We start from the raw sequence: 15,631 nt of genomic DNA, 5'->3' as shown, positions 1-15,631 counted from the left end.
TTTTTTGCAGTGAGAAAAAGTTTATTTCTTACCCTATTTGCAGGCTTTTTTATGCACAAATTACCTTAAATTTCATATTTTTTTGTCTTTAAACTAAACTTATTTTCTTTGCTCATCAACAAAATGCATCTTCATTTAAGAAATTTTAGATACTTAAAACAAGACAAAAATACTAATTAAAAAAGTTTGTTTTTTCAAGTGTAATTTACTATTTTATATATATATATATATATATATATATATATATATATATATATATATACATTTTTTTTTTTTTTTTTTTTTTTTTTTTTTTTTGAAGAGGAAGAGTTTTTTATTGTACAGCCCTTTGGTCAAAACCATGTTGTTTTAGTAGTGCTAGTAGTGAAACTGAATAAAACAAAGCTGATGGTGGCCTAAATCTTTTGCACAATATACAGCGCTGTAAAAGATGAATTATATCAATATTTCTTTTAGCAGAATTAAAACTTTCTCAATAAATATTTTTATAGACAATGTTTGTTTACATTATTAACAATAACATGCAGGGTTATTTGTCTAAGTGTGTTCATCATCTTTTTCTACAGTCTGTTTTTGTGTAACTGGAGCTGTCACTCAAAAGTATAGAGATAACAATATAGCATTACCTCGCACCATTCATCTGAACTGTTTTTTTATTTGTTTGTTTAAGGGCAGGAAAACTTTAGTTCCAGTATGAAAACACACCATTGTGGATTCAGGTAATTCACCATCCTGTAAAAACACGCATCTTTACATACACAAACAATATGTTTGCATATTCACATGTAAAGGTCACTGTTTCTGTTGTACTGTCTTGACAAGTAGACTCCTATTAGTTGATCTGCAGTAGCAGTTACAGGTTTTAGGTGCTGCTTGTGGGTTTTTTTTACCAGTCTTATATTTTGTAAATACTTGTAATATTGTTATATTTACTCAAAATAAAAAAATGAAAAAAAAAAAAAATTGTCATGCATATGATGGCCAGGTGTTAATTACGGCGGCACAATAATATTGATTACCTTGCTAAGATCTTTGATTAAAATAACAGGCAAAATATTTTCGTCTTGAAAGGTTTAAAGCAACACGGCAGCCAGTTAAGTTTCACATGCGGTTCTTTTCCTCGTCTTTTAATTGGGTTATATGCATTAGATTTTCAAATTAAGCATCTGCTGTTAACAGTATGCATATGTTGTTGTTCTACTTTGAAAATTACAGCTCTCAAGACTTCAATCACCGCCTGTCCGTATCACGTGAAATTTCAGCTTTGAATCAGAAGCAGGTTTGGATTCCCCAGGCCTTGACTCTTTCATCATTGGGAGTGCATTTTAATTAGCTCGCCTCGGCTCGCCGCAGAACTCGAGATTTGCACCAGGGCTGCCGAACAAAACATTGAAAAACCCCTACCATGCAAATTAACACTGTGTCGCGCGTTCATTGGCAACAGTTACAAATATTTTGCTATGTCAGTCAGCCTGTAAACCAAAACTTAACAGAAACTGCAGAATGGAAAACGTTTATAGTGTATTATTATGAAAAGCATTATTATCTACAGTGCTAACACTTCTGATTTAAGTGGCAAGATCTTATATTTGTTTTCTGCATGAAATATTGTCAGTTATTGCCCTTTTACACAGTTTTTTATAAAACATAATTAATTGCTTTTCATTGTTTCAGAAACTTTAGTGGCTTGTCTGTGCAAATCATCGCATTGCTAGGTGGTTGCCAAGGCGTTCTGAGTGGTTTACAGTGTGTCGCTATGCGTCTTCAGGTCATTACTATGGTCGCTAAGGTGTTCTGACTGGTTTACAATGTGTTGCTATGCATCTGCCAGGGTGTTGCTCTGTGGTTGCTAAGGTGCTCTGATTGATTGCTACAATTGGTAGTTGCTAAGTTATTTCAAATAGTTTACAGGGTGTCGCCAGGGTTTGCTATCTGGTTGCTGAGGTTTTTAAAATGGTTAACAGTGTGTTGTCAATGTGTTGTTATGTGGTCGCTAAGGCATTCCGAATGGTTTACAGGGTGTTGTCAGCGTGTTGCTATGTGGTCAATAAGGTGTTTTCCGAATGGTTTTACAGTGTGTTGTCAATGTGTTGTTATGTGGTCGCGAAGGTGTTCCGAATGGTTTACAGTTTGTTGTCAGGGTGTTGCTATGTGGTTGCTAAGGTGTTCCAACTGGTTTATAGGGTGTTGTCAAGGTGTTGCTGTGGTCGCGAAGGTGTTCCGAATGGTTTACAGTTTGTTGTCAGGGTGTTGCTATGTGGTTGCTAAGGTGTTCCGACTGGTTTATAGTGTGTTGTCAAGGTGTTGCAATGTGGTCGTAAAGGTGTTGCGAATGGTTTACAGTGTGTTGTCAGGGTGTTGCAATGTGGTTGCTAAGGTTTTTAGAATGGTTTACAGTGTGTTGTCAATGTGTTGTTATGTGGTTGCCAAGGTGTTTTCCGAATGGTTTATAGTATGTTGTCAGGGTGTTGCCATGTGGTCGCTAAGGTGTTACAAATAGTTTACAATGTGTTGTCAAGGTGTTGCTATGTGGTTGCTAAGGTTTTTAGAATGGTTTACAATGTGTTGTTATGTGGTAGCTAAGGTGTTCCGAATGGTTTACATTGTGTTGTCAGGGTGTTGCTATGTAGTCGCTAAGGTGTTCCGAATGGTTTACAGTGTGTTGTCAGGGTTTTGCTTTGTGGTCGCTAAAGTGTTACAAATAGTTTACAATATGTTGCCAGGGTGTTGCTATGTCGTTGCTAAGGTGTTCAGAATGTTCTACAGTGTTTTGCTTTGCATATGCCAGGATGTTGCTGTGTGGTCGCCAAGGTGTTTGAATAGTTTATAGTGTGTTGCTATGCATATTCCAGGGTGTTGCTATGGTGTTGGTAAGTTGTTCCGAGTGGTTTACAGGGTGTTGCTATGGGGATGCTAAGGTGTTTAAAATGGTCTACAGTGTTTTGCTTAGCATCTGCCAGGGTGTTGCTATATGGTTGCTTAGGTGTTGAAAATGGTTTACAGTGTGTTGCTATGTTTCTGCCAGCGTGTTTGTTAAAGTGTTTAAATGGTTTACAGTGTGTTGCTATGTTTCTGCCAGGGTGTTGCTACTGTGGGTGGTTGCTTACTGGTTTATGGTAAAAAACACATAGTCTATATGATTTTTCCACTTTGCCTTGTGGATCGGATTATTTAGAAAGTATTGTCAACTGATTTAGTAACTTTTAATGCTCAGAGTTGGTGGTTTGCTCTGATTCATAACTTTAATTATGAACAATATTTAGGGACACAATCTTGATGAAGCACTCCTTAAACAATGTACTAAAAGTGATGAATATTAAGATTGCTTTCATACACTTGTGCACTGCTACCTTAACATACCAGACAATTGACAATTTGACGAAATACCTCTGTTACAGCTTATAACAGCGTGTGGTTCTTTAATACTGTAATGTGCACACACATGCAATCACTTAGGGAAACATGCACAAATGTTATGGGTTGTTTTAGGCAACAGTGATAGGGTGACACGTCCGTGTGATGGAAATAAATCGACAGGCATCATCCAAGTGGGCACACTAAATGTGTCTTTACACTGCTGAGTATAAAAGCGGGTGCAAAAGACCCTTATAATTTTGTCCCAGTCCACTTACATTTGAGTGACGGCCCTACCTCTATGTATTTGTTAGGTTTTTATACACACGGGGACGGTTCAAAGCTGTCAGACAGGTATGGACAGAGCAGAAGCCGAACACTGATTGATCGGTGAAGTTCATGTCAAGTTCAAGGGAGGTCTCTGCCATCATAACACGTTGACTGGCATCTGTACATCAGCTCAGAGTGAGAGGGAGAAAGAAAGAGAGAGGGGGAGAAAAGCGGGTTGGCGAACAGGAGGATCGGGTAACGTCACCACATAACAGATTAACAAAGGGAGAATCATCTCTCTGTATGACAGCAGGATCATTTATCACACAGCAATGGTGGGAGGGGGCGTGTGCACTGAGGTCATCTGTACTCCGTGAGTAATGGCCACTCATTTGTTTATCTGTGACCTCAATAATCAGAGATGGTGAGAGGTTGGGACACAAATGGTGAGACACTGGAGATCGCTTCAGAATAGAAAACCGTGCCTTTCTTTTCTGGATGCTTTTTTACCTTGTGAGAATACAGTTACACTGTTATGAAGCCGTACAGAACAATGTGTGGTGACTGATTATGTGCCATTCATTGTTGCGGTTACTATGACATCATAAAGGTTTTTCAGCCGAAAGACTTTAATGTTTCTATGGCTACTGTTTAAATCAAAGCAGATAGTTTGATCATAGAAATGATTACGTCAGGTACATTCAGGTGTAAAGGGGATATATTTGACTTTTAAAATATGACCCAGTTTACCTACATTCACTCCACTATTTTAGTTTTAAAGGGATAGTTCATGGAAAAGTGAAAATTCTGTCATTTACTCACTCTCATGTTGTTGCAAACCCGCATAAATTTCTTTGTTCTGATGAACACAAATGAAGATATTTTGAGAAATGTTTGTAACCAAACCGTTCACCGACCCCATTCCCATGGAAGTAAATGGGGTGCACGAACGGTTAGGTTATAATCATTTTTTAAAATATCTTCCTTTGTGTTTATCAGAACAAAGAAATGTACACTTGTTTGTACCAACATGAGAGTAAGTAAATGATCACAGAATTTTCATTTTTGGGTGAACTATCCCTAAATAACAACTTATTCAAGTTGTTATAAACGTGTATACATTTAATATACAAATGCTAAAAATTATTTTAAATGACAAAGTAAATCTGTAACTAAATAGATCTGGGGCACCATTGACTTCCATAGAGGTCTTCTATAGAAGTCAATGGTGCCCCAGATCTGCTTGGTTACAAACATTTTTCAGAATATCCTTATTTATGTTTAGCTTGACAAAGAAATTTGTGCAAGTTTGTAACAGCTTTAAGGTGAGTAAATGATGACAGATTTCCATTTTTGGGTGAACTATCCCTTTAATAAAATATGGCTATGTAGGCCATTTCAAAAAGCATAGGTTTAGCAAGTCTTTAAAAAACCTGGTCAAAATAAATTAGTGTTAATACAGTATTGCTATTTATTTACATAATAATAATTTTGTGGCACTACTTGTATATTTTGCATTTCTTAGTGGAAAATTAATTATAATAACATTTAAAGTGATAGTTTACCCAAAAATGTACATTCTATCAACATTTATTTACCCTTAAGTTGTTAAAACATATACATTTAATATACAAATGCTAAAAATTATTTTAAATGACTGATCTGTAACCAAACAGACCCAGGGCACCATTGACTTCCATGGTATTCTTTTTTCTTAGTCAATGTTGCCCCAGATCTGCTTGGTTACAAACATTTTTCAAAATATCCTTATTTATGTTTAGCTTAACAAAGAAATTTGTGCACGTTTGTAACAACTTGAAGGTGGGTAAATGATGACACAATTTCATTTTTGGATGAACTATCCTTTTAATACATTTAATATGGTCACTGTACTTTAAAAATACTTCAAATCAATTAGAGCATGTTACAATCAGTAATCAATTACAGATTACAATCAATAATGTGCTCTTTGAAGGTGCATCTCAGACAGTATTAAGTACATTTTATTGTTATTAGCATTATACTCACTATTTATCATTATAATAACATACTTAGTATTATTGTTTTATCTTTGTGTCTTTACAGTGTAACCTTTTTAAAATCATCTCTAAACCAAAAACTACATCCAAAGACATTACTGTAAACTGTACCTTACAGTGTCCATGTTAATTGTAGCATTTTTCTTTTTTTTATAAAACCTTTCACATGTAGTATTTAAATGCTTGGTTGGCTTAATAAACAATAATGAAACACTATAGCAAACTCTTGTATAACCAATGTACACAGCTCTGCACGTCTAGCTATGTCTCTTACACATGAATGTAATTTATTACAGCAGCAATGACAATAATTATGTGTGATCTCCAGCAGCTACTAAAATAATTACATATTATATACGTGCTCCCCATTAATCACCCAGCATACCTTACACACCAATGTAAAATATTACTACATTTTTTCTTTTCACGGATTTGCATTCAGTATCTTTTTTCCTGTATAGCTCAATCAGTAAAGCATTGTGGTGTAAGCAACGCAAAGGTCGTGGGTTTGATCCCAGGGAACGCACATATACACAAAGTAGTCTATTTTGGATAAAAGCTTCCGCCAAATGCATAAATATAAATGTAAATCTCTGGTACAGCCTACAGTACAGCCTAAAGTGAAAAGCGGTGTAAGGTGGGCTGTCTCGTGTCTCTGTCTCTTTAATAAACTCGTGGTTATCTAGTGTAACAAATGTCTCGCTGCCATCATCAAGTCCAGGCGAGGAGGGAGGAGGAGGAGGAGTTTTTAATGTTCAGTTTGTTCAGTGGATCGATGTTTGCTGCCGCTGGTGTGTGTGATATACACTGTTTCATACACACACGCCTTTTTTCTCTTCTTTTCCTACCGGGTTTCATACGAGACTAAGCGATTGACAGCAGTCGTCCTTTGGCTTTGGAGGCACAAGAAGAAGAAGAAGAGACGGGAAAGAATAAAAGCAAACAATCCGCCATAGATCCATCTATCTGTCTGGGAAGGAGAGGTATATGAAATAAAACAGACACCTGATTTGGACAGCGGTTCTGGTATACTGGATTCTACGGAGGGCACGCGCATTAGACAGTCGCTATAGCGCGTATATGGACTCTTATAGTAAATCGCACCTGGGCTCAAATTCACCGTACGTGAAGTAAAAGAGTTGAACATGCCGAGGAGGAAACAGCAGGCACCCAAACGGGCTGCGGGTAAGACCTGACACCCTTTACATTTATCCCGACATGAATATTCCCATTTGTACGTATAAATGCGTAGCTTACGGATGGACGAAAACGTGTTTGAATGCATCTCTTTGTTTGGTTTTATTTTTGTTGAGATAAATAATTGTTGATGTTTTAATGTCAGAAAAAAATGGTTTAAGTGGGATTAGGTAAGGTTTAGTTCTCAGTCTGTGTGAGTGTTTTAACTATTCACAGAATCGGTTTTTTTGTTTGTTTTAAAAGTCTGTTCGCATTTTAAGACTTTGATTTTTTTGGACCAAAGTTTTAAAACTTCAAAACTTCAAAGTGATTTTGCTGGGAAGCGACGCGCGACGCGTTTCGGTGAATGCGTAAAGGAAATACGGAGTGATTTCGGATTGACGTGCCGCTTTGAATCGGAAAACGGCTGAACTTCCTATGAACCCGTAATATCTCATAGACGGACGGACACGCGCACACGCGCGCGCAGACACACACCGTACTGTAGGCACGCGCGCTCGAGAGCGCGAAATACACAATAATAATCCCGTATGCTTTTGTTTTCGCCTCAAGAGCTGCTTTATTTTTCTTGTTTATCTAGTTTATTTAACGCCAGTGTTGTCTGTTCACTTTGTTTTTTTTATCTAGTTAGCTGCCTACCTAAACGTTTTGGGGCAGCACATGCGCGTTTGATAAATGTTGTGAAAGCAGGAATACTACTTTGAAATAAATATAAGATTATACGTATATAATCTTTCATATTGTTCTTTTACTAGCCTACTGTCAGTATCAGAAGGTTAAAATCTAGCAAGCTCTTGTAAACAATACTTTAAATAATGTTTAAAGGTTTCCAAAAATGCTGCCTATGAGGGTAGTGTACTAGGGTTAAGGCATTATGTTAATCTTGTCATGCACGGCAATGCAATTGGCTGTATATCAGAAAGCTTTGCAACATTCACTGTAACATTTTTTCTTTTATCCCCCGGCCCCAGGCTTTCATTTGGCATATGATTGATCACGTGTCACGTTGGATTTATTGATAGATTAATTTCTAATAGATTCATTTATCACAGGTTCTTTGTTAGCCTACACATGACCCCAGGTGGTGGCTGTTGTGGTTATTAAACAACTTCCAAACATAAATGTTGTTTAAGGGAGAATCGCCACAATATGTTTTAAGGCCTACTGAAATAGTTTTTACCTGGTTACTTGGCTTTTAAATGAAAATATTTAATAGATTAAAGTAATCCAGTTAAAATTTCCATCTTTATTTTAAGTGTGTGTGTGTGTGGTCCAGACGCCACAGGTTAAGGTCATACATCTTTGTATTATTTTGAAGCGAAACATAAAAAAATTTCTTCATAACAGTCAGTTAGTGTGTTTTGTGTACGTTGACGCCAGATGCTTACGGATGATCACTCTTTATAATAACAGTAGACAAACCCCACAGATGGTCGTCGTACTGTGCCAGCAATGGCGAATCTTAAAACCCCCTGAAGACGGCGAGTCCCTTCTTCCTGGTTTCTATTTTGCCTGTCACTTTCCAGTTCTCACACACGGTCGCGGCTCCCCCCGAAAGCCCCTTCCATCTTCCAAAAGGCGGCGCAATTATTGGGTGAACTTTTGCGAAGATTCCTGAGCGATCCCTTTACACGCTCTGGGCCTGCTCGCCTGTAATCTGGTAAATGTGTCAGCCCTATGGAGAAATAAGCTTTCCAGAAGAGTTTCTTCATTGTTGAGGTAATTGTCTCCTCTTTGACAGGCACATTCATCAGTGGCTTAATGGTCAATCAAAAGTTGGCAGGCAGAGTGTTTTCATTCTTTCTATCCACTACATTAGGAATACTTAATCAAAATGTCTCCCGGTAATGGCTGTGAAGAGTTCATGACTGACTGATCCGTTGTCTGCGCAGATAGAAAATTAACAGCTCGGCGCAGGAGAGATGTGGGCCCGCAGATAAACAAATTGTGCATTAATATTTCATCTTCGAGACCTGGGATGTGCTATCAGCGTGCCGAATATTCCAGGCCCGTGTTGTCATTTGTCTCCCCCCGCAACCCCCCACCACCTATATTCTTGAAGGCTTTTTGCAGCTGTAACTCATTTCCCCTTGATGACTTTACTGGGGTTACGGAGAGTGACGACAAATTGATTACCTGGCAGAGCAAGAATGGAGCGGCGAGAGAGACGCAAGCTGACAGTCATGTTATAATAATATGTTTAATGATGTGTGGAGGGGTGAACAAGGAGAGAAAGAGAGAGAGAGGTATTAAAATAAGACCGGAGAAGATGCGAGGAATGGGAATATTTTTTATATTTTTTGCTCCACCCCTCTTTTCCATATTTCCTACGGATGTAGAGGATTTCAGGGTATGAAATGGCTTTCATTTCGTTATGTGGCAGCGTTATGCGCAGGTTATCTTTCTTCGCCGTGGAAACGCAGCCATTTAGTGTAAGGACGCATCCTCGCTGAATTACGCAATTAATACTGCTCGTGTGACTTAGAGACGGTTTGCAGTCACCGGAAGGTCAAATGGATTGAATTTTTTCACTGTACACTCAAAAAATTATTTAATTAAGAAAAACTTTTCCACTAAATTAATTATGGTCTGTTCAACAAGCACAAAACAAGTTAATTCAAACAAATAATGTCTTGATATGCTAATACTAATTAGCATAATCACATATTAGCATGCTAATAATAATAATAATAATTACATATGATGTTTATAGGATGAGCATATGATATCCATCAACACAGTTATTGCTCTTTGAGAGAAATACCTCACATCCACAACTTAACCACAAGCGCCACTGTTCTGCACGATGGTAACCAAACAATTCGAAAAAATAAACTCTTCTAAATCAATAAGATAAACAAACATTAAACACTGTAAAGTCTTTCCCTTTAGTTAAAAATGCATAAAATAACACTTCATTTTAAACATGACTCTCCAAAGGGAGATGCTGGGAAAAACAGATCCAGGGCCAGTTAAGTAATATCAACAAAAATCATTCATGTGTCTCAACATTGTTTTTAAGTTATGATTAAAATGTATTTTTTTTTTAAATGTAAGTGGATAAAATAAAAAATTGGGTTGTATTAACTTCATTTAAGTAAACTGGACAATGCGCAAAATATTTTTTTAAGTAGATTTGAGTTATTAATTGAACACAAATTGGCACAGAAGAAATCTTATGTTAACAAATAAATTAAAGAACAACAATTTATAGTGCAAGAATTGGTGCACGTTTGAGCACCTCTCAAAAACGTTAAACAGTGATGGGATTGATTTGAAGTAGTCCACTAAGCCTGGGGAATATGAAGAGAAAAATTATCCATATTAAAAAAAAATCTGAAAACCCATCTAAAGCCTTTTTTTTGTGATTTATTGTTTTTTCTTTTTGCATTAAATCATCCTTCATAATGCAAAGAACATTTTGTGAAAATATAACCTTGATATCTTACATACTGACTTACTAAGATCATGACAAAATTTAAATCAATGATTGAAATTTTACAGACAGGGTCACATAAAGTTGTATGCATAAAATATCCACATGTACGTCATACAGTATATTACCCATCCTAGGCCCATAAAGGGATCTGCATGTCTAGTATTTATTAGCATAGCGTCAGTGGAGACCTGTGATATTTCTCAGCAGCTTATGTTTCTAATCAGTTTCTGAATGGCCGTGCTTCAAACGGTTAGCCCAATTTGTTGTTAACAAGATAAATTGGAGTACAGACAAAGGCATTAAGTGTTGCAGTGCCAATACATGAGTGACAGGGGCTTCTGGGAATTGGCTAGCTCAAAGTCCTCTTAAGTGGCCTGTTCTGGAAACATCGGAGGATCAAGGCAGATGTTGTTTGTCTTGTGCTGGACGATCTCTACCTAGACATTTGCATGAAAGTTGACAAAAGAAACAGTCGTTGTGGTGTATGGTAGTAGTAGCGGCTGAATTTGGGTCTTTGTATTGCGCTAATCCTTGTTTTTGAATCAGATTATTCAGGCGTGTGAAAGCACCTGTTTGTTTTATGATATTATCAATATTGTGCATGGCAGAAAACAGTGGCACCGTTAACAAGTAGCTGTGTGATACAGCCATTCTCTTGTATTGTGCCCAATGTTTGTTTATATGACTATAGCAGTTAAACCACAACAACGTTTATCCTGTCTCAGTGGCGATGATGTCATGATATTTCCGCCAGCTTGCCCCGGCACTGGTATTGTCAGGCTTTGCTCCAGGAGTCACATATACAGTAGGGTGGTGCTGCGTGTAGGTGAGAGAGGAGAAGCCTCCTCCTGTGCCCCGAAGCCACTCGGGTGCCGAATGCCGATTGGACCCGAGCACCAATGCGCATTCACCTTGCCTTTCCTCCGAGACCTGCGCCAGTTTCCAGGCAAATGACACAATTTGATACGCTGGCGGGACAGTCGGGCAGGATAATGTTGTTACGCGATCACGGTGGCAAAAAAAGCTATTTCTATTTCTTTGTGATGATTTTTTTTCTTCATTAAACACAACAATGATGAGGTTATGGAGAGACTTTATTGCTCTCGGGCTAAAACTCATTACTCCTGCCAGACATCCGAGTATAAAAGAAATTACAAAATGGCATTTTGTACTCGGTCTCAGCAGATAGCAGGTCTGGGAGATTGAGGTCGGGAAAACGGCGAGGAGGAAGAGAGAGAGCGGGAGATGATCTGTGTCAATTTCTCGAGTGAAAGTCAGACGAGGGAAAGGCCTAATGACAACACAAAACACCTTTTGTGTGCACCGTATTTGATTACCGCCAGGAATTTTGATGGTGTTGCAATGTTGCCATGCTGTTAAAACGATCGCACTACATGCCAGGTGTACCTGCCAAATATAGCATTATAATCTTTTAAAGAAATAGTTAACCCTTTGTTGATATGGCGAGCATGTTGTGTATTAAAAAGTAGGGTTGGATTAAAATTTCAGTTCCTCTTATCAATTCCTGCATGCACATTTTAAGATAATCAAGGTCTTTTATTAACGTCATCTGTGAAAACGTGACCTTCGACAATTTAATCAAAGACCTTTGTATTCACATCATTCTTTTATTTCACGTTGCCTGAATCAAGTAAATTTGCCTTTGTGTGACCTCTGTGTTTGCTAACCAATATCTTATTTGACAGTTCTAATAAAATTAACCATCGTATAGCAACCACAGTTTAACCATAATATTTGTACTTAAACTTTGGTAATACAAATGGCAATCAATCAGATTACTTACTACATGTTTACTGCTCATAAATGTATTGTTTGCACAACAGTCATCTGTAGTAGGCTAATAACCATATGGTTTAGTATTTAAATATTGACTTATTATTTTAACACATTGGAATTGAAACGAATCGCAAAGAATCAGAATTGATAAAACGATACCCAACCGTAAAGGTTAATGAGGTCTGTTTTAAAAACGTATCATAAAAATATTTCATACAACCCATGTGCCATATACTTAGTCTTCTGATGCCGAATTCTGTGAAAAACAGATACATTTTTTTGTAAATTTAGTACTTTAAAGTATCAATTTTTTTTTAATGAGTTAATAGGAGAGTCGATTAATCATGGTTTGAATGATTCGTTCTCTAATTTGACTCATCCTGTCCTCATTTTAATAATCTGGTCACAGCGGTGAGCATATTGTCAGTGAATAATGTCTTAAATTTCAGCTTGTTTCTCACATAAAACTATAATATGACTTAAGGAGATAAATACAGTGCACAGGTTTTACATGTGAATTGTTGGGATGGGGTGCGGGATGCTGTGCGAATACCACAAACCATTTGTTCATCTTATCAGTGAGAACACAAAGATCGTGAATGGACTCATTTCAGTAATTGTCGACTTACCGCGGTAGGCCATATGGTTTTAAAGTTGTTCAGAACAATCAGTGTGGGTTCAGGTTACCCGGTCCAGATGGATTTCAGACAGGGTGCTGCGTCCGGGCGAGAGCTGCGGTTCGGGATCGGATTTCAGATCTTGTCGTCGTATTTACCCCTCGTCCCTGCGATAGGATCCTGTTGATATGAACACAAAGCTTTATTCTGTTTTAAGGGTGTCAAGATGACAAAGAAAGCAAAGGGGACACGCTGTTCCCATTACTTAGTACATGAGATTGGTCTGTTTAGTGTTGTTTAATGGTGAAGTCTGTCATTGTGTCCAATGTTAGGATACTTTTTCATGTCTCTGCTTTAAATGCAGCGATAACTATAAAAGTATAAACACTGTTGCTCTGTGACATATAGCAGCATTAAGCATTGATGTAGGACTTTTATTATGTATATATATAAATAGGTACATATTTGATACTTGCACATCTGCTTCGCATTTTTATTATAATTGCAATAATATTTTTTTTATTTAAATAGTTTTATTTTATTTTACAGGTGCAATAAAAATACCTCCAGGTTTTTAAATATAATTGATTTGATGCAAAATTGACACTATTATTTTTAACACCTTTTGAGGTATTATTTCCAGAAACACTTGGTGTATGTGTAGTCTAATATTTATATGTTTAAAGTTTGTTTATTTGTATTGTATTCATTTTTAAAATGTTTTTATCTCTGTTACTCAACCTCTTGTTACTTTTGTTCTTATGAAACCCATATCTTCTCTTTATTTTGTCCTATAGTTTATGAGAAAATAGCAGAGATAAAAATATGGCTTTAAAAGACAGAAACTTCATTAATCTAAAAATTGTCCACAGTGTTCCCGATTTGCTTCCAATCAAGTGCTTAATGAGTCTCAATTAAGATTTATTATGCAAATTAACCCTGGCCTGCTACAGTCTATGGGGCAGGAGCTATGACAATATTTTGCTAATGGTGCAATCTGTAACAATTATAAAAGGCAAACTTTCACAATATAAGGTTTAGTGTTGGCAGGAGGATGGTCCACCGGTAATGTGAAGCGTTTATAATGTTAAAATCAATTAACCAATTAACATATTACATGGCCTGTAACATAAACATTTGTTTATATAGATTTAATTTATATATAAATATTTGCATATACATGTACCAAGCATTTCTGTAGAAATCTCACAGTTATTTATTTGGTAAAAAAGTTTGATTATTTTCAACAAAGCATTGGGATGAGCCCAGACCCTTGCGTTAGACAGTAATTAACCTATGCTGGGTTGTTTTAAAATACAAACATTTTCTAGGTTAATTTAACCCAACAGCTTATAAACCATCATTTTTTAGATCAATGTGTTGATTGTGAAAAATGGTGTTATGAATTATTTTCTTTACAAAATATAAACAATTATAAGCACGATTACCAAAGTAAGTCCAAAGTGCATGCATAAATATTGACTTGAATGATATGCATGTAAAAAAGATTTAAATTTCACTTAGTATTTGACGCTGGCCTTGACTAAGAGGCAATATTTTATTAAAGCATCTGTGGAAATCGATTTTATTAATGCATGAAATAAATGCATTGCTCACAGATTAGCAAATGTGTAAAGTCTTAAGGAAAGTGATATTGTCAGCATCTCACTGGCAGGTGCCCAAAAACACAGAGTCATAAACCTCAGGCTTGCCTTTCTTTGTGTCTTCATTAAACATGGCCGCTGATGGCTTTCCGACAGCTTTATAGCGGACAGGTTTCATGGCACGTCATGCCGTGCAATTACACGAGAACTAATTTGATGAATCAACTCGATATTCCCCCGTCCTGGCTGGCCTTTTAGTCCGAGGGGATTCCTTTTCTACCTAGAGGTCACGGGACCCCGGCCCACAGAGTTCATCGGTGTGTGGTTATGATAACTTATATCATGTTGTATGAATCGGGATCTTGTTGTAGAGAAAGATCAGGAGAGCGTGAGATGCAGAATGCAAACATGTTTGTTATGCATACTTCACTATGTTGGAGGACCAATTTCAAGTAGATCGTTTGCATATTTTTGCATGTTTTGAAGTACTTTTAGAGTGAATCATTTACATATTTGTGCTCTTAAGTGAACATAATAGATATAAGCAGTAAACGTTTGTATACTGCGTTTCATCTCTCTCTCTATTGAACTGCAGGAGGGTGGAGAGTTTTGTGTCCTGCTAGTTTAACTGTAGCCAGTCATCCATATGTTTCCTTGGACTCGACATTCACGAGTCTGTTACATGTATGTATGTTTTATTATGTGCGTACTATATGTCATAGACCCAAGGATCGCAAACACACATACAGTACAGTAGATCACAACACGATCCTTTAAAGCAAAGCTCCTTTACTGTTCAATTACGCATCGACCAAACAAATATTCTGCAATAGAGCCATCTAACAAATGAATGTCTACGTTTAACAATAACGTTTCACAACAAACCATGCCGGCGTATTTTAACGCTCTGATTGGAATCGCGGAGCAGTTTTTGATGGAGTAAATCTGCCATAATAAAACGTCTTGTTTGTGTCCTTGCAGAGTTGCGAGTAGACGGCCGCGTGAGCCGTGCCGTTCTTCTGAAGCTAACAGCTTAATTGAAACTCATTAAACAGCCGTGACAGCGTAGGTGTCCTTGCAGGATATAGAATAATTCAGTTGTGCTTACAACTTGATTAAGAGAACTGGGTGAACATATTAATGGTTAAAGGCATTGAACGGGATACAGGACTTGACAATGCAGAAATGCAGTGGGCTTTATTTGGCTGATGAGTCCAAACCCAAACTCAATTTTATGCGTTAATGAGATATATAAAGTATATATAAAGAGTTCAGATGCAAAACCCTTTACGTGCGTCGGACATGTTTATTTGT

At 37.1% G+C, this 15,631-nt stretch overlaps 1 protein-coding gene across 2 annotated transcripts in view; it reads left to right on the top strand.

Moving 5' to 3' along the window:
• Window positions 1-607: 607 nt before the first annotated feature.
• Window positions 608-15,631, top strand: part of tshz2 (teashirt zinc finger homeobox 2) — a 69,969-nt gene continuing 54,945 nt past the window's right edge. Inside the window, exon 1 of one of the 2 annotated variants that reach the window (XM_065285242.2) lies at window positions 608-719. Coding sequence is in view for 1 of the 2 variants with exons in the window: in XM_065285241.2 (XP_065141313.1) it covers window positions 6,809-6,848 (40 nt within the window). In the remaining variant the exon portion in view is untranslated. Of the gene's footprint in view, window positions 720-6,371; window positions 6,849-15,631 lie in introns of those variants that run through there. The other variant, XM_065285241.2, reaches the window with a different exon arrangement.

Source organism: Paramisgurnus dabryanus, chromosome 21 (assembly GCF_030506205.2).
Source record: "Paramisgurnus dabryanus chromosome 21, PD_genome_1.1, whole genome shotgun sequence".
Lineage (NCBI taxonomy): Eukaryota > Metazoa > Chordata > Actinopteri > Cypriniformes > Cobitidae > Paramisgurnus > Paramisgurnus dabryanus.
This window is presented reverse-complemented; position numbering and strand designations above follow the sequence as displayed.